The following is a 22744-nucleotide window of genomic DNA, read 5'->3' on the forward strand; positions in this document are numbered from 1 at the left end:
AACAGGGGCATGCGTGCCTGCAGTTGCTGCGGTCCAGCTGATGTAGTAGTGTGCAGTGGCAGGTCTACACATTTTGGGGCCCTAAGCAAAATAGACATGGGGCCCTCTTGAATTATTTTTGCTGGCATTTACCATGGCAGGGTTGACATGTGGGGCCTCCTAGTGGCCAGTTTTGATTGGGCCCTAGGCAATTGCCTTGTCTGTCTGATGGTAAAACCGGCTCTCAGTGTTGGTGGTGCCATGTGTTACTATCCCAACTATTCAGCCAACACATGGCGTCAAATCCCTTAAATCCGGGGGCTGCCTAGTGACTACCACACAAACTCCCCCATGTGTTATAGGCGTTATAAAACCCAGGAATTAGGAAAAGGCTATGTAAGTCTGTCTGAGTGTGTGTGTTGTGTGTGTGTGTGTGTGTGTGTGTGTGTGTGTGTGTGTGTGTGTGTGTGTGTGTGTGTGTGTGTGTGTGTGTGTGTGTGTGTGTGTCCGTGTGTGTGTGCGTGCATGCGTGAGTGCGCGCACCGCGTGCCCGTGTGTGTGTGCGCGTGTGTGTGTGAGTGTCATCAAATACCCTCTTTCCTATCTTTGTGTGTATAATAATTCTGTATCGGTGTTCACAACTGCCTCCCACACAGATCCAGAGCCTTACACCCACCTAATTCAATTTTTTTGTCACAATCCTCTTTTAGCTTTGCAACTTTACTCACTGAAGAAAATGTCATCTCTCTAGCTGGGGAAAGTCCCTTTGGGAAGGAGATGGAACGGAAGAGAATTTGAGTCGTAGACATGTCCTGCTTCCTCTGCCTTTATATGTCAGCTGTCACACCAGCAGGCCTGGTCTGGGACCAGAAACCAGCCCGGGCATTTTTGGCACAGACCAGCCCGTCACCCCAACCCCCACTCTACAATTATGATGGGCTCAATCCTCTGCACTGTATCTTAAGGATGCAACGATGAGCCTCCCAATCTGAATTGTGGGCTGATGGTCTCTGAGGGAAAAATTGAAACTCCCAAACAAAAAAGAAAAAGCATCGTCCCCTGATGACTGTCGGCCCACCGGGAAAATGCCCTGTATGCCAGATTACCAGTCTTAGAGTCTTAGGCTATGTCTCAAATCATGCACTTGTGCACTTCGGGCACTGTGTTTCAGTGCCTAGGGCGCTCACGCTGAAAATTTCAGTTGAGCCAGTGCCAGGATGATCCCCTAACAATGGCGGAAAAATGCAGTGCTTGAATGATGGGCTGTGTCTCAAATGCCGCACTTGTGCACTTCGGGCACTGTTTTTCAGTGCATAGGGCGCTCAAGCTGAAAATTTCAGTTGAGCCAGTGCACTGAAAGTGCCAGGATGATCCCCTAACAATGGCGGAAAGATGCAGTGCTTGAATGATGGGCTGAATCTCAAATGGTGCACTTGTGCACTTTAGTGTTCATGTTTCAGTGCGCATGCCGTATTGTCTACGACAAGCTGAAAATTTCAGTTGAGCCAGTGCACTGAAAGTGCCAGGATGATCCCCTAACAATGGCGGAAAAATGCCGTGCTTGAATGATGGACACTGCACGCACTAAACGGCGGTCATGTTGACAATGACACGGAGGAAATGTGGCATTCAGTTCAGTAGAAGAGTTTGGTCAACAGTCTCCTAATTCTGTAAGTAATGTTGATGGGACACCAACCTTTTCATGCCAACCAAAGTATTTCAAGAAACAACTAAAGACATTCCTCTTTCGAGAGAATCTACTAGACTAATGCTTGAACTGGCCTTGCCCCAGGGCAGACTCCTGACATGATGTTTAGTTTAGTTTAGTTTAGTTTGTGAGTGTGTGTTTGTGTGTGTGTGTGTGTGTACTCGTTATTTACTCTTTATATTAAAAAAAAAACAAAACAACTAACCCCTCTTTGCAACTGCACTTGTTGTTCTGTATATCTCCTGTGCACTTTGTATTTGCTTGTGATGTTGGCTTGATTATGTCCTCTTTTGAAAGTCGCTTTGGTTATAAAGCGTCTGCCAAATGCAATGTAATGCAATGTAATGTAATATTGTATGTGTGATTGTTGTCCTTTGGGGTGAAGGACATGGACATACAAGCACCAGACGCTGTGCATTGTTAACAAGCCAACTCGTATTTTGGCGAGCTAAAGCCATGCTCAGCCGTCACTTCCAGCAGGCACAGTGCATAGTGCTCACATTTTTTCCACCACACTATGCACTAAAGACCTCAATGCACTGTGTGCACTGTGCACTGACTGTCAGTGCACTGGCACAAGTGCGTGATTTGAGACATAACCTTAAACCCTCTGCAATGCCTCAATTATGACCCTAATCACACCCTTACATACTGGCCAGAATACACACTAAAAGTGAAACACCTACCCTGTTTTGAGAGCATTACCAGCACATATGTAGTATGGTACAGTCTTTCTAAATTAGGTTTACTTAGGATTAATTAGGTTTCTCCCACAATGCACAACATCTTTAAGGAGGGAAGGAATAAACAAAGCGAGCAGTAATGGCTCTTCAGCATTTTATGACAGGTCTGATGCCATTCAAATAATGGAGAACAAGGAGAGGAGTGATAGATTGAGAGAGAGAGAGAGAGAGAGAGAGAGAGAGAGAGAGAGAGAGAGAGAGAGAGAGAGAGAGAGAGAGAGAGAGAGAAAGAGAGAGAGAGAGAGAGAGAGAGTAAAGGAGGGATGAAGACTAATGCATGTGCCATTCACTTTAGGGGATAGTGGGGTGACTACAAGCGTCTTGTCTGTTTTATCAGCCTAATGGATGTTTAAAAAGATCACCATTTGGCAGCGAGCCACACAGTAAAGCCAGTGAGAGAGAGAGAGATAGGGAGGGAGAGAGGTGGTAGTCAATCTTACTGTGTGTGTGTTGGTGTTTTATCTGTGGTGTTTTTCATATTCATGTCAAGTCAAGAACGCACAAGTGAAGTGCTCTGTGGTGGCTTCCCTATTTATGTTGAATGAAGAGTGCAGCACGAGTATCGCTCTTCAGTGTACTGACGAGCATTTGTGTGGGAGCTGGCATGTTGATGCTATAACGACAAGACTCGTGCATATGCACAGATTGTGAGAGCAGGATGGAGCATGAGCAGTGGTGTAGTACGTATAGTGCAGGTATATGCAGTATACCCACCTCAACATTTCAGGGATTTCAGTATAGCCTATCCTCCTACAATTAATTGATCCATTATTTAGAATAGCACAAATATATACAGTATACAGACCTCAGAAAATGCTCAAATATACAGTGTATACCCACCACAAAAAAGTAGACTACACCACTGAAGTATGAACGTGCAGCACTCTTGTTATGTAACGGTACCTACAGCACCTTCGAACAGCGCTGGTGCTATTGGATGAGACCGCATGCCTTCATATCCTCATCAATACTTAAACAGCTACACCCCCACGCAACCTCCTTTCACAGACTCACACATCACACTTTGACATCTGTGGCTAAATTTGACTCATTTGTTATACAGTGCATACTATGTAAAGTAGGGGACAAAACACTGTCACTCTCTACCGTGTGCGACTGAACATTTTGCAAAGCATATGGGTCAATCTGAAATGACCAGAGTATAATATAAGAAAGAAACAAAGCAGAGAGAGAGAGAGAGAGAGAGAGAGAGAGAGAGAGAGAGAGAGAGAGAGAGAGAGAGAGAGAGAGAGAGAGAGAGAAACAAACAAACAAAGCAATGCACCCTTGTGAACTCCATGAAAGACCTCTGTGTGAATCATCCAAAACTCATTTTGACATCAGGGCACTGATGGTTTGTGAAGTGCTTTTACACTCATACAAAGTAAAATGCAGTGTTGATTCAACACCTAGAAAGCCACCAAATGCACCCTAGAAGATTTTGAATCGATTCTCTAAGTGATGAATTAACACTGCATTTTTTTAACTGTTTTTTTTTTTATTATTATTTTTACTGTCAACTGTCAAAGTGAAAGAACACAGTGTTGAAAGAGTAGGTTAAAGCCCACACATCCAAAATAACACCTGACCTGGGAGCAGGACCACCAAATGACAAGAAAAAAAAAGGCTGCTTCAACCAGGATTTTTCTGCTCCCGCTTTGTATTTTTTTGTGTGAAAACCCATCTTCATACAGCAGACGTCCCTGTTTGAAGCTGACTTATTTCAGTTTAGACAGTCTGGTCATCCACAGAGTAACCCCTTTTTTCTTTCCACTGAAACTCAAGTCATTCCCAAAACTGAATGCACAGTAGATGCTTCTTCCTGAATGCATATCATGCACAGTAGACGTTATGTCACATCTCAAGAGAGAAAAATTCCTACCTAAAAATTCTAGTCAGAACGATTTGTGTAAATTTGGTAATCAAAACTCTACATAAGGCAATATAATGCAATCAGGCTGGTCCACTCCAAGAAAACTAGGCCGGAAATGACTGGAGTGCACAAATATCTTTTTTTTCTTGTGGTGCATGTTGTGGTAAGCTTTCGATGTTGTGCATCTTCTTCAGAGCCAAAATAAAAGAGATGTGATGTTTGTAAAGTGCTTTGCATCCATCCCCAGCAGAGTGGAGTGGAGTGGAGTGAAGTGAGTGAGTGAGGTTTAGCTTGGAGATGCCGCAGTCTGATTCCCCGTCGTACGCGTAAGGCCTGGTGCTGCTGAGGAAAGCAAGCCAGGGAGGCTATAAATAAACAGCTAGCTAAGAGAAGAGTTGGCTCGCACTCACCACAGCACACCGTGCCGCCGCCGCGCGGATGAGAGAAGGAGACTCATCCCAGAACCTTCCCAACCTGCTTGTCCTCCACACCACATATACCGCCACCCGTCTCGACCACCACATGCACACATGGTGGCCGAGAGACAAACACACACACACACACACACACACACACACACACACACTTTCTCTCACACGCACGCACGCACGCACGCACACACACACACACACACACACACACACACACACACACACACACACACACACACACACACACACACACACACACACACACACACACGACACACCCTACAGAATAATCTCTCCTGCTGTCACCTGCTGTCTAAAGGGGCAGGGTGTGGGTGTAAGAGGGAGGCAGCATAGAGTGTTCGGGGTTGCCAGATGACACTGATGATTTCCAGCCCAAAAAATGCTCCAAGCACCAAATCACGCCCAATTCTATTGATTTCTATGACCAAAAATTGCCAAAAAACCCGCCCAAGTGCCATTTCTACCCGCAAACGGACGTCTTAAGTAGCCCAATTGGGTTGGGAAACCGCCCAATCTGGCAACATTGATAGTGTTCTCAGAACAGAGTGGAGCAGAGTGAAGCTGAGTAGAGCAGAGCAGAGCAGAGCTGAGCTGAGTGGGGACATCAGTAGCAGGACGAGAAGCTCCTGCTTTATGTAACGTGGTGGGATAATAATGTCCCTCTCGCTCTCTCTCACTCGCTCTCGATGACTAAGCAGCTCTCTAATGGACCCTCTGAGTGTCACAGCATTACCGTCTGTGAGTTATTGTCTTCATGTCTGTGCAGAGAAAGAGTGTGGGAGAGAGAGAGAGAGAGGGGAGAGAGAGAGAGAGAGAGAGAGCGTGCCTGTGCGTGCGAGGAGAGACAGAGAAAGAGGTATCGAGGAAGAAGAGAAGGAGAAAGAGCTAGATAGAAAGAGAGTAAGAGAGGGATAGAGAAAGAAAGAGAGAGAGCAGGGAGGAAGAGAGAAATTATGCAGAATGAATGTGTCATGTGAAAGATGAGAACAGGGCTGCTCTGGTGCCCTTGTCTGTGCTCTCATTGATCAGAAGAGAAGAATGCAGACTACACATGCACAGTGGAGGCCAGAGATACAGATACATAGGCACAAACGCACGCACGCACGCACGCACGCTCGCATGCATGCATGCACGCACGCATATACTGTATCACGGTAGGTTCATGGACACACGCATGTATGCGCACGCACGCACATGCACACGCATACACACACACACACACACACACACACACACACACACACACACACACACAGACATACACACACACACAGGGCTGGACTGGGATCTGAAAAGGGCCCGGGCACTTTTTGACGCCTGAGGGCCCGACACCGATGCCTATCGGTATTTATGACATCGTATATAATATAGCCTATTAAAAAGCTCACACGAAAAAAATGCTTCATCACTACTCACAATAACCTTCTTGGGGAGATGGTCACAGTGTACCCTCATGTTCCCTTCATCCATGTTTGAGGGTAGGAGATATAGAGAGGGGGACAACTAACTATTTTCCTGATTATTTTCCTGGCCAGTGAATCTCAATATAAAAGTATTCATACCATTTCCCTGAAGCAAAAACTGAAAACAGGTCCTACAGACACAAACACCTTAACATTGATAAGCAAAGCCATATTTCACACACACACACACACACACACACACACACACACACACACACACACACACACACACACACACACACACACACACACACACACACACACACACACACACACTAAAATTGACATGTAATACAAGACACATAGCACAGGTGGTTGTGACAGGCAGCTCACACACACGTAAAAAGATATGGAAGATTTCTCGCGCAACAATACAAAAAAGTTTAAGAAAATAAATCAATACATATTTGTGACTGATTTGAGCGAGTGGGGAGGGACGACATTTTCAGTTTCAGGCAATAGACTACATGGGAAAAACGCCGAGGCGGTGAGCTAATCTGCCTGGCCAGCCAGGGTACGGTATAGTTCTTGGGTAGAGGGCAGAAAGACTAGCTTCACTTCAACACAGCATCTCATGACAGCTCAAGGCAAATGGAAGATTTCTATGTGCTGGCGCAACATTACAAGACAAGTGCATGGGAATGTATCAAATGGGTATTTGGTACAAATAACAGGATGACAGTTTGGTCCGAGGAGGTGATGAAAGGGATGGGAAATTACGAAACGCAGAAGCGGCACATAGCTACACTAGCTGGGTGTGTTGAGGGGGCTAACCTCTCTCTCCCTGGGTCTCGTCTCGTATCCGTCTCTACTCCTACCTCCCCTGCCTCGAACCATCTCGCCCGCACTGTTCGCCCGCCGCCGCCTCCTCCGCCTCATTCTGCACCACCTTGCACTCGTTGATGCACCGGCGGCCCTACTGTCCCAACCTGAGGTCCAGCTGTGTGATTCACCACACCTCCCACGGCCACACGAGAGCTACCGGTCCGGAGCTCGAGCTGGTGGTGCTTTTAGCTTTGAACAAGTCAGTGATTTTAGCACATTTTATCCCGTCTTCTTTTAGTTTTAGTTTTCGCTTTTCCATGCGCTTTTCATAGCCAGTCCTTTCTTTCTCCATATAGCGCCCTGTAACCTCCGCTCCACCACCAGAGTTTTTATTAACCGAATAGCCACCATCCAAGTCAACGAAACTTCGGATGATGATGCATTGCTGACAGACTAGTTGGGTCGAGCGAGCGAGGGCCTGCAGGGAGGGGCGGGCCTTTGAGAAGCTGTATTTTCATTGGACTAGGCCAATGTGCCTCAAGAGAAGCATCCAATGAGCCCCGACGTGTCATTTTTTTACCGTCACAGACAAAAAAAATAATGTATATATTATTTCAGTCTCTCGAGGGCCCGAAAGACGCGAGGGCCCACCGGGCAATGCCCGGTATGCCAGATGGCCAGTCCAGCCCTGCACACACACACACACACGGTGCACACACACACGCACACACACACACACACACACACACACACACACCAGCGCGATTGTCACCCTCAGCAGGGAGAGTCACAGTCATGCAGAGGCTTCAAATGAGTGCAGTGGTCATCTGCCATCAATTCATGACAACATGAATTAAATCATTTCTACTGTTCTTCTACTGTGCTCAGGTCTCTCCTCTCCTTTCATTTCCCATCTTTTTTGACTCAACTCTTCTTCTCTTGTCTTCTGTCTTCTCATCTTCTGTCCTGTCCTCTGTATGTCAACTATCCTGTCCTCAACTATATTCTCTCTTCTCTTCTCTTCTCCTCTCTTCTCTCCTCGCCTCGTCTCGCCTCGTCTCGCCTCGCCTCGCCTCGCCTCGCCTCGCCTCTCCTCTCCTCTCCTCTCCTCTCCTCTCCTCTCAGCTCTCACAACTTCTCCTCTCTTCTCCTCTCCTCTCCTCTCTTCTCCTCTCCTTCCCTCTCCTCTCCTCTCCGGTCCTCCTCTCCTCTCAACTCTCACAACATCTCCTCTCCTCTCCTCTCTCATCCTCTTGTCTTCTTTCCAGTGATAAACTGTTCTCCTCGTGTCTTTCATTTCACACTTCCTCATGGTCCTGTCTCCTTTCCCCCTTTTCATCTCACACCAGTCTGATTCACCTGACATGGCACTTGCAATAGAGATGAGCTGCTGATGACATGGCTAGCCGTTTGTGTGCTTTATATCTGTTTTTATTGCCCTCACTCTGTCTCTGTCCTTGCTGTCAGGGAAGCCGACAAGGGGGACAAAGGGGTCAGCTCTCCCGGGCCCAGGGAGATGGGGGGGCCATAATTGGGTCCTCATTACATTTAATGTATCGGGTGGGGGGCCCTTTCAAATTACTTTGTCCTGGGCCCAGTCAAATCTGTCAGCGGCCCTGCTTGCTGTGTCCATAGTAGGTTAGTATTGTAATGTGTATTTTATGCTCCTCATCAAATTTCTTATTTTTTTATGCTCCTCATCAAATTTCTTATTTTTTTATGCTCCTCATCAAATGTCTCCCTGGTGGAGACCAATAAAGTTTCCTTAATTGGTTTCCACTAGGGAGAAGCTGACCTCACGTAACCTCTTGTGTCTTCTGTCCATTGCATTACTGTGTTCAGTGTGCTGGTGGCAATTTCGTTGGTGTTGTCCATGTCATTGTCATACCATGTCTCTTCCCACACATGGCATCATATTGAAATGAAATTAGTTAAATAAAGAAGTAGTTTGTTTCACAGCAATGCAAGAAAGAAACCTGGCATGTCCCAATTTAGACCACCATGATTGTGTCAGCAGTTGTACTCTAAACAGACATATGTAGGCAGTGCAAGACTACTTTGTCTCGACTCGACGTGCAATTTTTCAGGTTTCTTGAATAAATCGACCTCTACAGTAGTAACACCAACCCCAAAAAAGTCAGTAATTCAGTGACATGGGCTGTTGTTACCAATGTAAATTGATGCTTCTCTGGTCAGCCGTTCCATTTCCCCTGAGGAAATCATCCTATCATGCCTGAGGTCGAAGTTCACAGCTCAATGCATTATTTAATGGCAGTCTATGGGGAGAAGAAGCCATGCAAAGAAGAAGAAGAGGCCAGAGATCGATATTTTTTAATCGAGACAGGGAGCAAGGGCCTTCACTAAAACACGATGAGGAGGGTGATAGAGAGAGAGAGAGAGAGAGAGAGAGAGAGAGAGAGAGAGAGAGAGACAGAGACAGAGACAGAGAGAGAGACAGAGACAGAGACAGAGACAGAGACAGACAGAAAGAAGAGATTGTCTAGTGTAGAAGAGATCCTTAGAGAGATCCTCCTCCTGTTTTGTCCAGACTGGCATCAACGCTGGATGTCAATCACACTCGCAGCAGTGAAGCTTTGTGGGTTTTGAGGGTTTCATTTCCTGGTGGCAAATTGGCAAATTTCCTGGTTGGTCCATTTGGAGTGTGTGGAGTTGATGTCAGAGGCTATGGTGTCAGTGCACAACTGACACAACTTACTATTTTGTTTGGTTGCATTTACATTTTGATGATATTGTCAATGCGCTGCGGTTTGTTCGATCTCATCTAAATACTCATGAATGATTTGTCAAAGCATAAATTGAAGGTGTGTGCCTGTGTGTGTGTGCCTGTGTGTGTGTGTGTGTGTGTGTGTGTGTGTGTGTGTGTGTGTGTGTGTGTGCGTGCGTGTGTGCGTGCACGTGTCTGTGTGTTAATGTGTTAAACTAAGCATGTTGTCATGTGTGTGTGTTTTACAGGGCTGGGCTGGGGCTCCATGACCTGGCTGACTGACATGAATCTTCTGCCTAACTGAGGTACAGTACAGAAAACCCACCATTACCTCAGCACCTCTCCCATCACTACAGCACCTCTCCCATCACTACAGCACCCCAACATCACTTTAGTACCCCAACATCACTTCACTACCTCTCCCAGTGGTGTAGTCTACACTGTAAAACCTGATAAGTTAGTAGAACTCAAAAGTTTTGAGGTAACTGATTACCTAATAAGTTTTGAGTACATCAACTGTATCTTTTAATTAAACTTTACTTTAAAATTGTGAGTGCATGAACTGTATTCTTTAAGTAATGTTAACCTTAAAAGTCTGAGTACATGAACTGTATTCTTTAAGTAATGCTAACCTTAAAAGTCTGAGTACATGAACTGTATTCTTTAAGTAATGTTAACCTTAAAAGTCTGAGTACATGAACTGTATTCTTTAAGTAAAGTTAGCTCTAAAACTGTGAGTACAATAACTGAATCCTTTAAGTAAAGTTAGCTTTAAAACTGTGAGTACATGAACTGCATTCTTTAAGTAAAGTTAGCTTTAAAAATGTGAGTAAACGAACTATGTACTCAACTCAAATGTTTTGAGGTAACTGATTACCTAATAAGTTTTGAGTACATGAACTGTAATTTTTACTTAAAGTGAACTTTAAAAGTGTGAGTACATAAACACACTATGCTATACCATTTACAGACAACAATAATGCATAAAATCATTTACAATGAATCACATTTATTTTTTCTGGAAAGTACACAGAACATTACAAGTGTGTGTGAGAGAGAGAGAGAGAGAGAGAGAGAGAGAGAGAGAGAGAGAGAGAGAGAGAGAGAGAGAGAGAGAGAGAGAGAGAGAGAGAGAGAGACAGAGACAGAGACAGAGAGAGAGAGAGAGAGAATGCTACAAATGCACACTACTCCAGTATCAAATCTTCCACACACACACACACACACACAAAAAAAGTCATTATAGGCACGGTTTGAGTGGTTTGTCATTCTCCAGACAAACGATCATTGTGAATGCATAAATAATGCAAAAAAGCATTCTGGTATGCCATTAGGCTACCGCACAGTTAACACTGCTGTAAACATTTTCTGGATTTTTAGATCGCATTTCACATTTTAACTATGTGAACAATCATTGTGAATGTGTTAAAGAGACTCTTTGCTAACGAAAGACAAAATAACAAAAACAAAAAAGCATTCTGGTATGCCATTAGGCTAACACTGCTGTAACTATGTCAACCAGACAAAGACATTTCTTTTTTTAATAACATTTCACATTTTAACTATGTGAGTGAACAATCAAATACAGACAGAAGCTCTTTTGTGTGCGTGTGTATGCGTTGCACGTTTGTTTGTGTCTACATCAAGAGGTACTGGGACTAGCAAACCCCTTGCGTGCGTGGGCATGTTTTTGTGCTAGTGTTTATTAATAGCAGTTTGGTTAAGAGGCAAATAACTATAGAAAATAGACATAAATCCAACGACCACCTTGACACTATGGAGAAGTGTGCGTGTGTGTGTGCACGCACTTGTGTGCTTGAGTGTGTGGTCATGAATGCGGGGAATAAGATGGACTTAGGTGTGTGTGAGTGTCTAGGTGTCTGCTTGTCATCTGAGTGTCCCATCTTTCTTTAAGCCTTACCAGCAATCATGTTTCATGCATCTTATTGTCCAGAGATGCATCCCAATGCTACCCTTGATGTTCTGTAAACCATTTGGCTGTCCTTTTTCTGTCCTATGTATACCTTGGCAATATCAGGCAGTGCGAGTCGTCCATCTGTGTTGGTGTCTACAGTACTGGCTCAAGAAATCCCCTTGCATATGTATGCAAGTGTGTGCACGTGTGTGTGTGTGTGTGTGTGTGTGTGTGTGGTGTGTGCATGCACGCATTTACTATAGTTATTCGCCTCCAAATCAACACAGCTAGAAAAAGACATACATCCAACTGCGCATGTTTGTTTGCGTGTGGGTGAGCCCGCGTGTGGTCATGTATGCGGGGAATAAGCCTAACTTATGTGTGAGTGTTTGTCTGTTTAAGTAATGGCCCTGAGGTCCTAAATGCGGGGAATAAGCTGAAGAGTGTGTGTGTGTGTGTGTGTGTGTGTGTGTGTGTGTGTGCGCGCGTGCGTGCATTGTCCCAAGAGTAATAAGCTGAATTTGGGCACGTGTGTGTGCGTGCAGGTGTATATGTGTATTGTACTATAGAGAGAGAAAAAAAGTTGAAGCATTCTGGTAAGTATGGCATTCGAATACTGTACAGTACAACTGGCAGGTAACAGGTCCCTGTTCCGCCGCTTCAGCTATATTTCAGCCGCTGTGTAGAGGGTTCCGTGTGACATGAGCATATGCGCGCCCGCGCGTGTGTGTGTGTGTTTGTGTGTGAGAGTGAGTGTGCAAATGCTACTAACGTGCACTACTGCAGTAGCCACTCTAAAGGGCGTTGTGTGACATGAGCATACGTGTGTGTGTGTGTGTGTGTGTGAGAGAGTGTGTGCAAATGCTACTAAAGCGCACTACTGCAGTAGCAAATCTAGAGGGTGCTGTGTGACATGAGCGTGTGTGTGTGTGTGTGTGTGTGTGTGTGTGTGTGTGTGTGTGTGTGTGTGTGTGTGTGTGCGCGCGCAAATGTTACAAACACGCACTACTGCAGTAGCAAATCTTCTTTCAAAGTCATTAGGCAGGGTTTGAGTGGTTTGCCATCATCCAGACAAACAAACATTTTCTGGATCATTGTGAATGTGTTCAAGAGGCTCTTAGGGTATTCCAAATTGAACACATAAGTCAGCCCAAACAACAACATGAATGCATCTGGAATTGTGGGGACCTCGTTAAAAACAGCATTGCCTTCAATGACGACTGTAAACTTCTTGCAGCTGAAGGGGTCTGCGCCAGTTATGCCAAGAGCAAGAGGGACATCATGGTAATCAGGCTCCTCCTCCTCCTGCAAAACACAATCAACATAATTACCTGTTGGCTACACTAGGAAGATAGTCATTTGACAATCTGGATATGTTTACCAAGAGACCAACATGATCTCAGAATTCCGTGGAATGGATTTTGCCAAAATGCCGTGCCCCTAGACACAGAATTGTTTTCCGTGATGGACACACGGAAGTGCTTTCTCTATATTCCCACAGCTCTATGTTTCCACAGTCTTGTGTTTTCTCAGGATTTCTAATTTCCAATATTTTTTTTCTCAAAAAACTTTTCTTACTGACAGGTTAGGGTTAGGGATTGTTTTGGTCTGGGCATAGCTAGTATTCTTTCGTTGATTACATGAATTTTATATACCTTTTCCAGAGTTGGTTGATGGGCTTTCTCAAAAACATGTCTTTACTGACAAGTTAAGGTAAGGGATTGTTTTGGTCAGGGCACAACTTAAATTGCTCTAGCATTCTTTTATTATTATAATTTGGTATCTATTTTCTAATGATAGACTTAACACAGTGCTGTGGGAATATAGAAAGCACTTCCGTGAGTCAATCACGGAAAACAATTCCAAAATCTTTTTGGCAAAATCTGTGAAACTGACACGGATTTCGTGTCCCAAATCCGTGTCCATTCCACAGAATTCTGAGAGATCAGGCTGAAGAGACAGTCCTATGTTGGATAATGAGCATTATGGAGCTTATGGAGGGATTTGCTAGTTACAATAATCAAGATAAGCAGTGACAAGGATGGAGATTGTGTGGGAGCTGAGGGATGGGCAGAGATGAACATTGTTACGCAAATGAAAATGTGCAAACCATGTTATATTATTAATATGAGTGAAGTGATAGAGCTACCAAGGTCACCCAGACCGTTGACCCAAAGGGAGGGGGAAACAAATGAACTCAGCTTTGGATGATGTATTGTACATTTATGGATGGTAACCAGTACTTACATTGAATGTCTGAAAGAAGGCAGATACATCTTCTCGCAGGTACACCGGCAGGGCACACAGCGACAGGGTGCGTCTCGAGATGACATCATGTTCTTCCTTGATTGACAAAAATAAAAATTGCACAAATATATAGTACTGCCATGTAGACCCTCTCAAAAATACACTGCTCCAAAAAAATTAAGGGAGTACCAAAACCAAAGCAATGTAACTCCTCCCGTCATACAATCATACTTCTGTGAGATCAGTTGAGCAGCACTACCCAAGTCACTTCAGTGCCCTCATGGTACTTCCTGGGTTGGGACTGTAACAAAATCCACGTGACCAAAAAAAATTGGTCAGAAAGGATGAAAAATGGAGGACACCATCTGCAGAATTACTATTTTGGGCCGTTTTTTGGTGATTACTTCTAATATACATCTACTCATTGCTTATTAAATTGGCACAACAGTAGGCAAAATTAATTGGCTTTGAATGTTGGTTCCTAACTGGACAGGCTGATAAAAGTATGATTGATGTGAAGTTCCATTGCTTGGTTTTGGTGTTCCATTTTTTTGAGTAGTGTATGACCACCATCACCTAACAGATTCTTAGGCATGTCTCTGTGTAATAACAGATGTAGAACACTAGATTTAATGTAAACTACCTTTGTCTATTGACATGACTCAGTCCATTGCTTGAATGCATGTCCAAGACAAATTTCCTTCGGGACCAATTAAAAGAATCTTGAATGACCAGCAATTGGTGACAAGGTAATCAGCAAATGATCCAGTAAGTGACAGTCTGAAACCATAGGAACCTGTACCATGATGATGACGCCCAGCATCAACAACCAGCATTAAAGGAGAATTCCTGTCGATTTCAACACGCAGCTGTAATGCTCACGCTATTCTTGACATGCCATTACAAATGCAGCATTTGTTTTTCAGCCCTTTTTGAGACTCTGACCCCACTAATGGGGTCGTGTCTTGTTTACATACAAATATCATCCCAAATGTTATGCAACATTAGCAGACACCTTTACACCCATTACAGGACCAGAACAAAAAAGTTGCTGTGTCATCAGGTACTAACAAGTCAAGGGTAGCATCAGCAATACAACTGAATGTTGACATTGGCAGGACTCCTACTTAAGTTTCAAAAGATTGACTGCGACATCTTGTGTTCTATAAATATGAATAACACAAAGTAAGAAAAATGTGAACTCATTATAATGCTTGTCTGCACTGAATGCTCAATAAACCAGTGTTTCCCACAGAGCGTTTGTTAGTCACGGTGGTTGGGGGATGGGCGGTATCATAAAGAGCTCTTTAAATCTAAGTCATATGAATCTTAATTTTCATCAATGCAAGTTGCTAAAACACATATGGATTGGCCAAAATACTTAGATATGCTTTTTTTAAAGATATTTTCTGGGGCTTTTTGCCTTTATTCGGGACAGGACAGTGAAGGATAGACAGGAAATGAGTGGGGAGAGAGACGGGGAGGGATCGGCAAATGACCCAGGCCGGATTCGAACCCAGGTCGCCGGCATGATAGTCAAGTACCCTACCGTTAGAGCCACGGTAGGGCCAATACTTAGATATGCTTGATGTAAAATGTGGTCATGGACATGCCAAGTTAATCTTAGACATACCTGAAGATCATAAGCGGCGAGGGTAGCCCGTAGAGCCTCCGCCAACTTGCCGGTGCGTACTGCCTTTTGTCTGTATAAGTTGAGGAGTCGTGGTGTGTGTCTGTCAAGTTCAGCGTAGAATGTGCTGCGCAGGTTCACATTAGTGATACGATGGAATTCTGAGAGAACCTGCAGACATATAAAACACAAACACAAACATATAGACAGGATCAATATGTTTTTTTGGGGTTTTTTTTTAGATTGCAGTCACACACTGAACACCATCACAACTGATTTGCGTTTGGACAGACAGAAAAGCATGTTACCTGCGATTCCAACTGCAGAGCTGGCCAGCTGCGCAGCAAGTCCTTTACTGGCAATTCACTTTTGATGATGTCTTGTCGTCGTAAAGCGAAGGTTGTCTGCATCAGCTTTTCGATGAATTGCACATTCTTCTCCGACTTGTCAGTCTCTTCAATTATCTCGAGTCTCATCAGGTCAAGACTGGCCTGGTTTTCACCAGTTGGGAAGTTGGGTAGGAAGTTCACTTCCGACCTACGAGCTCGCTTAATATTGGCATGGGGGTGATCGCTGTCAGGGTTGTTCTTGCTTCTCTTTCCTGCATTGATGGACACCTCAGCACACCCCGATTTGGCCAGTTTCTGTCTGTAGTTACCCATCTTGAAGGCCAAACTGACCTTCCAGCCGTACCAGCCAGTCTTGCTTCCAAGTTCTTTGAGGCATGGGTGGGCAGTAATCAATGCTTCCGAAGCCTTACAAAGATCAGTATTGCTAGGGTATGGCTTGAAGCTGTAAATAGTCTGTGCCATTATTTCGAGCACATTGTGCTTCTGGGAACGTGTTAATCTAGTTGGCTTGCCAGATGTCTGGAAGACGAAGTTACCCTGGTCAAGGACATGCTCAACTTCGTGGTTGAACGTTGGAACAGGAAAAACATCAGGCCAATTCTTTTGGCGCTGACTAAATGGTACATGGGGCAGTATGTCAGTGTCAGAACTGCCACAAGAAGAACTATCGTCACTCTCCAACCTAATCACTTTCAGTGTCCCCTTCTCTGGCAGCTCATCTATGTCCACTAGGACACTTAATTGGCCATCAAAGTCAGGGTCTTCGTATTGGATGGTGAAGTCACTACTGTCGAGTCTTGGCTTGAATTTGTACTGCATTATAATTTTCAGCTCTTCCACAGACTTTGGGCGGCTATTTAGAGTGAGCTTAATGGCAGTATCTGTGTGCAGATAAACACGGAGCAGAAACTTCTGGGGGGCTGCCATCTCTTTTCGTTTTTTGACACTGAAAAAGTAAATGAAATATTTAAGTGTCAAGCATTAAAGAAACAATTTAATAAAGACACCATCAAAAGGAATGAAGCCCAAAAGGTGAGGACATTTCTCAGTTAATGAATATATATCGCCATGAAGGATGCAGGGGACACTATACTCTAGGGACACAGACAGACAGAGACAGAGACACAGACAGACAGAGACACAGAGAGACAGAGAGACAGAGACACACAGAGAGAGAGACAGAGACAGAGACACAGAGAGACAGTGTATGGCAGGGATAAGAATGCCACACATTTTGTCAGGTAAAGAAAGGTTCTTGTTCAGAGTTCAGTTCCACCCCTGGTGTGGTCATTAATAGCACACAGAGGGGAAAGTCAGGCAACAAGTCTACCAGCAATGGGGGAATACAGTGTTCATGTTATGTTCAAAACACATCTTTAATCAGTCTGTATACCTAGATTATGAGTCTTAGGTTGGTGTGTGTGTGTGTGTGTGTGTGTGTGTGTGTGTGTGTTCAGTTACCTGATGCTGGGCTGCAGATGAGGGGAGAAGGGGCTGGAGGGCTGCTGCCGCTGTTGACAGGGAACCACAGACTGGAAACAGCTAGAGCCTCTACAAGCCAGAGTCAAAATCAGGATCTACGGACAAAAAAGCAGATAGCATCCAGAGACTCAACACGTGTCCCACTCACTACAAATATGTAAAAATAACCAAGTGATGCTAAAAAGACAATCATTTGTACACTCAAATGCCAGATCTCAACCAAAACAGGCAGTAATTGTAAATGTACGGTGAGGTGGTTGAAGGACCCATCCGTGGTGGGCAAGAAATTACTCTTTTTCTGTCTAACTAACCAGCATGCCTGGCATGCACCACACATCACTACTTGGTCAGTGTTAATAAGCACAGCCTTGATCCAACATTTGCCACACTCTGTGCACCCATGAACTGTCTGCATCTACAACCTCTTGCGTGCACGTGTGTGTGTGTGTGTGTGTGTGTGTGTGTGTGTGTGTGTGTGTTCAGTTACCTGATGCTGGGCTGCAGCTGAGGGGCTTCAGCAAGAACTCTCAGTGGGCTGGAGGGCTACTGCCGCTGTTAGCAGGGAACAACAGACTGTAAACAGCTAGAGCCTCTACAAGCCAGAGTCCGAATCAGGATCTATGGACAAAAAAAAACACAAAAACGGTGACGAATGAAGGATGCAGGGGACACTATACGAGAGAGAGCGAAAGAGAGAGAGAGCGAGAGAGCGAGCAAGGCAGAGAGAGAAAGAGAGAGAGCGAGGCAGAGAGAGAGAGAGACATAGAGAGCGAGACAGAGAGAGCGAGCGAGCGAGAGAGCGAGAGAGAGAGAGAGAGAGACAGAGACAGAGAGAGAGAGACAGAGACAGAGAGAGAGAGAGAGAGAGAGAGACAGAGAGACAGAGAGACAGAGAGAGAGACAGAGAGAGAGAGGGAGTGGCAGTGTATGGCAAGGATAAGAATGCCACACATTTTGCCAGGTAAAGAAAGGTTCTTGTTCAGAGTTCAGTTCCACCCCTGGTGTGGTCATTAATAGCACACAGAGGGGAAAGTCAGGCAACAAGTCTACCAGCAATGGGGGAATACAGTGTTCATGTTATGTTCAAAACACATCTTTAATCAGTCCGTATACCTAGATTATGAGTCTTAGGTTGGTGTGTGTGTGTGTGTGTGTGTGTGTGTGTGTGTGTGTGTGTGTGTGTGTGTGTGTGTGTGTGTGTTCAGTTACCTGATGCTGGGCTGCAGATGAGGGGAGAAGGGGCTGGAGGGCTGCTGCCGCTGTTGACAGGGAACCACAGACTGGAAACAGCTAGAGCCTCTACAAGCCAAGAGTCAAAATCAGGATCTACGGACAAAAAAGCAGATAGCATCCAGAGACTCAACACGTGTCCCACTCACTACAAATATGTAAAAATAACCAAGTGATGCTAAAAAGACAATCATTTGTACACTCAAAGGCCAGATCTCAACCAAAACAGGCAGTAATTGTAAATGTACGGTGAGGTGGTTGAAGGATCCATCCGTGGTGGGCAAGAAATTACTCTTTTTCTGTCTAACTAACCAGCATGCCTGGCATGCACCACACATCACTACTTGGTCAGTGTTAATAAGCACAGCCTTGATCCAACATTTGCCACACTCTGTGCACCCATGAACTGTCTGCATCTACAACCTCTTGCGTGCATGTGTGTGTGTGAGTGTGTGTGAGTTCAGTTACCTGATGCTGGGCTGCAGCTGAGGGGCTTCAGCAAGAACTCTCAGTGGGCTGGAGGGCTACTGCCGCTGTTAGCAGGGAACAACAGACTGTAAACAGCTAGAGCCTCTACAAGCCAGAGTCCGAATCAGGATCTATGGACAAAAAAAAAAAAACACACAAAAAAGGTGACGAATGAAGGATGCAGGGGACACTATACTCTAGGGGGAGGGAGAGAGACAGAGAGAGAGAGAGAGAGAGAGAGACACAGAGAGAGAGAGAGACACAGAGAGAGAGAGAGAGAGAGAGAGAGAGAGAGAGAGAGAGAGAGAGAGAGAGAGAGAGAGAGACAGACAGTGTATGGCAGGGATAAGAATGCCACACATTTTGTCAGGTAAAGAAAGGTTCTTGTTCAGAGTTCAGTTCCACCCCTGGTGTGGTCATTAATAGCACACAGAGGGGAAAGTCAGGCAACAAGTCTACCAGCAATGGGGGAATACAGTGTTCATGTTATGTTCAAAACACATCTTTAATCAGCCCGTATACCTAGATTATGAGTCTTAGGTTGGTGTGTGTGTGCGTGTGTGCGCGTGTGTGTTCAGTTACCTGATGCTGGGCTGCAGATGAGGGGAGAAGGGGCTGGAGGGCTGCTGCCGCTGTTGACAGGGAACCACAGACTGGAAACAGCTAGAGCCTCTACAAGCCAGAGTCAAAATCAGGATCTACGGACAAAAAAGCAGATAGCATCCAGAGACTCAACACGTGTCCCACTCACTACAAATATGTAAAAATAACCAAGTGATGCTAAAAAGACAAATCATTTGTATACTCAAATGCCAGATCTAAACCAAAACAGGCAGTAATTGTAAATGTACGGTGAGGTGGTTGAAGGACCCATCCGTGGTGGGCAAGAAATTACTCTTTTTCTGTCTAACTAACCAGCATGCCTGGCATGCACCACACATCACTACTTGGTCAGTGTTAATAAGCACAGCCTTGATCCAGCATTTGCCACACTCTGTGCACCCATGAACTGTTTGCATCTACAACCTCTTGCATGCGCGCGTGTGCGCGTGTGCGTGTGTGTGTGTGAGAGTTCAGTTACCTGATGCTGGGCTGCAGCTGAGGGGCTTCAGCAAGAACTCTCAGTGGGCTGGAGGGCTACTGTCGCTGTTAGCAGGGAACAACAGACTGTAAACAGCTAGAGCCTCTACAAGCCAGAGTCCGAATCAGGATCTATGGACAAAAAAAACACAAAAAAGGTGACGAATGAAGGATGCAGGGGACACTATACTCTATGGACAGACAGACAGACAGAGAGAGAGAGAGAGAGAGAGAGAGAGAGAGAGAGAGAGAGAGAGAGAGAGAGAGAGGCAGGCAGACAGGCAGGCAGGGATAAGAATGCCACACATTTTGTCAGGTAAAGAAAGGTTCTTGTTCAGAGTTCAGTTCCACCCCTGGTGTGGTCATTAATAGCACACAGAGGGGAAAGTCAGGCAACAAGTCTACCACCCACTGAGCTACAGCGAAGTGGTTGCTCAGCTGGTAGTCGTTGTCGGACTCGCTTTCGATTGCTTCAGTTACGGCTGTATTCTCCATATAGCTACAAAACTTGTAAATCCAGCACTGGAGACTAACTGAAGCAGCACTAGAGACGAACACATGTTGAATATTTCCTGAATTACCCACCCTCTACTCGTGCCCTGGGGTTCCCCTCTTTTCCACGTTGTTTTTGTTGCAATGTTTGTTCTATATCTGGATCCGAAAACACCAAGCGAATAAACATCCGCACTCCGTTGATTTCCATGCTGTACACGCTTTATTTTATTTGCATGCTTGCATTTTAGCTGCCATTACCTTTGCCATTGCATGCACACACGCCAATAGCCGATAGATTGCACGCATGCCGATAACGTGTCTAGTTTAGTTTGCAAAAACACATGCATGGCGTCAGGTAATCGAAGGAGTGCACTGATCACGCTTCGAGACATGCGTGTACACGGACAAAGACATGAACGCCACTAAATATATATATTTTTTAAAACGCAACGAAACCTGCTTATGCATTTCTTTCTTGCTATCTTCTTATAGACAACTGGTACACGAAAGCATTTCATTGCTACACCGTCAGACTGATTCCCTGATTGACGCTCCCAACGCAGGACGCTCCCCTGTCGCTCGCTCCCACTAGCCAGACTATCGGCCCCACCGCCATATAACGGAGCTAGTTATCTTTTTGATGTTAGTTTTTTGTTTCTAACCCTAACCCTAAATTGCTTGTATGTGGCAGTGTATGATAATACGTGAAATATAATCGGGTGGGACTACACGTCCGGGAGTGATAGAAACACCTGGGACTGCACGTCCGGGAGCGATTTCAGTTGGGAGTGTCCATCTACCACCGCGTCAGACTTGGCTTCGGTTAGCGGTCATTAACCTTGCCCTACGCGCTTAGCTTCTTTATGCAAAAACCGAATTCGAGAAATGTCAATGCAATAGAAAATAAGCTTGGTGTAGATCTTAGCTTTAGACTTAAAAAGGTATAAACATACACGTGCATGGTATTACATTGGAAAAACCGACATTTTACTCTGTACCAGTAACGTTCTTCTCTTCTGTGCTGATGCAGCACGCCAAACACAGCACAGTCATTGCATCCCGACTTAAAAAAAAAATACAGAGAAGGAACTGGACAACCCAATATTTCTTTGTTTTACATTTAGGACAGACAAGCGATTTTATTTTCGAGTTCAAATGTAAGTTCTAGCTGTTATTAGCTTTGTCCATAACCAAAGACCGAGTGAAGTTAGCTTGCTAATAAAATAGCCTTAAGCTCACAGTGCATGCAAATGTTATTATCAAAGTCCAAAACGACTAAAAGCTTTACTACTACAACCTTACTACTAAAACTACTTACCTTACACCGAAAAACAATTGAGCGTCCACTCTTCTTTTCCAAAAATGAGGGTTAGTACTGGCTGCCAAACTGATCCCCGCGGTCTCGCGGATCCTCCATCTTGTTCTTGGTAGACCGTGCGTGGCAGTGCGTGACTGAACGTAAACCACGTTGATGACGTCATACCTCACGTTTGACAGAATGCTCATAGTTTTATAGTAAACCGGCAATGTTTACTCATACATTATTTTCACCACAACGAAAACGTTGTGTCTTGGTCAGAAAACGTATAAGTTTATTGTTGGGTCAGCTAAAAAATAGGCAAGTATCGGGTTTTAAGTCCTGATTGATACAATTAATGCGTTCCATTTACTGTTAGGGTTTACATTCTATGTAGAATGCGGGTATACGGAGTATACCCACTTCTAAATTTCAGGGATTTCAAATCGATTAAAATTGATTGATCCATTGTTTTGAATAGCACAAATACATACAGAATACCCACTTCAAAAAATGCTCAAATATAAAGTATACCCACCATAAAAAGTAGACTACACCACTGACCTCTCCCATCACTTCAGTACCTCAACATCACTTCAGCACCTCTCCCATCACTTCAGCACCCCAACATCACTTCAGTACCTCAACATCACTTCAGCACTGCTCCTTCACTTCAGTAGCCAGGCCATGCCCTCCTAGTGGCAACACCTTCTAGTCAGGCCAAGAGCAATTCAAATATCGTTTATGAGCTCCCAAAAAATGGGGAACTCCACCCACTTTGTCGGACCTGCAGTCAACCAGTAGCAGACCTAGGGAGGTGGGTCAACCATGCCATTTGGGAA

The 22744-nt window shown here is 44.8% G+C and overlaps 2 protein-coding genes across 4 annotated transcripts in view; one reads left to right on the plus strand and one right to left on the minus strand.

Annotated features, from left to right (window-relative positions):
• LOC134444624 (dematin-like) overlaps nt 1-22744 on the plus strand; it is a 77739-nt gene that overhangs the window by 28958 nt on the left and 26037 nt on the right. Inside the window, exon 2 of the mRNA XM_063193881.1 lies at nt 9957-10013. The gene's annotated coding sequence lies outside the window, so the exon portion shown is untranslated. The remainder of the gene's footprint in view (nt 1-9956; nt 10014-22744) is intronic.
• Nucleotides 12619-22239, minus strand: LOC134445388 (uncharacterized). Of its 3 annotated transcripts, XM_063194472.1 has the most exons (11): nt 21924-22239; nt 20112-20242; nt 19613-19728; nt 19031-19161; nt 18542-18658; nt 17820-17950; nt 17312-17427; nt 15809-16796; nt 15504-15671; nt 13871-13966; nt 12619-12928 (listed from the first exon to the last, which is right to left on the minus strand). In XM_063194472.1, the coding sequence occupies exons 8-11, from the start codon at nt 16775-16777 to the stop codon at nt 12629-12631; spliced, it is 1533 nt and encodes a 510-aa protein (XP_063050542.1). In that variant the 5' UTR covers nt 16778-16796; nt 17312-17427; nt 17820-17950; nt 18542-18658; nt 19031-19161; nt 19613-19728; nt 20112-20242; nt 21924-22239; the 3' UTR covers nt 12619-12628. The 3 variants fall into 3 exon arrangements, with proteins under 3 accessions (XP_063050542.1, XP_063050543.1, XP_063050544.1); XM_063194473.1 differs by lacking the exons at nt 20112-20242; nt 21924-22239 and having other exon boundaries at nt 19613-19851; XM_063194474.1 differs by lacking the exons at nt 17820-17950; nt 18542-18658; nt 19031-19161; ... (1 more) ...; nt 20112-20242; nt 21924-22239 and having other exon boundaries at nt 17312-17804.

The sequence above is a fragment of the Engraulis encrasicolus genome, chromosome 3 (assembly GCF_034702125.1).
Source record: "Engraulis encrasicolus isolate BLACKSEA-1 chromosome 3, IST_EnEncr_1.0, whole genome shotgun sequence".
In the NCBI taxonomy this organism is placed as follows: Eukaryota; Metazoa; Chordata; class Actinopteri; order Clupeiformes; family Engraulidae; genus Engraulis; species Engraulis encrasicolus.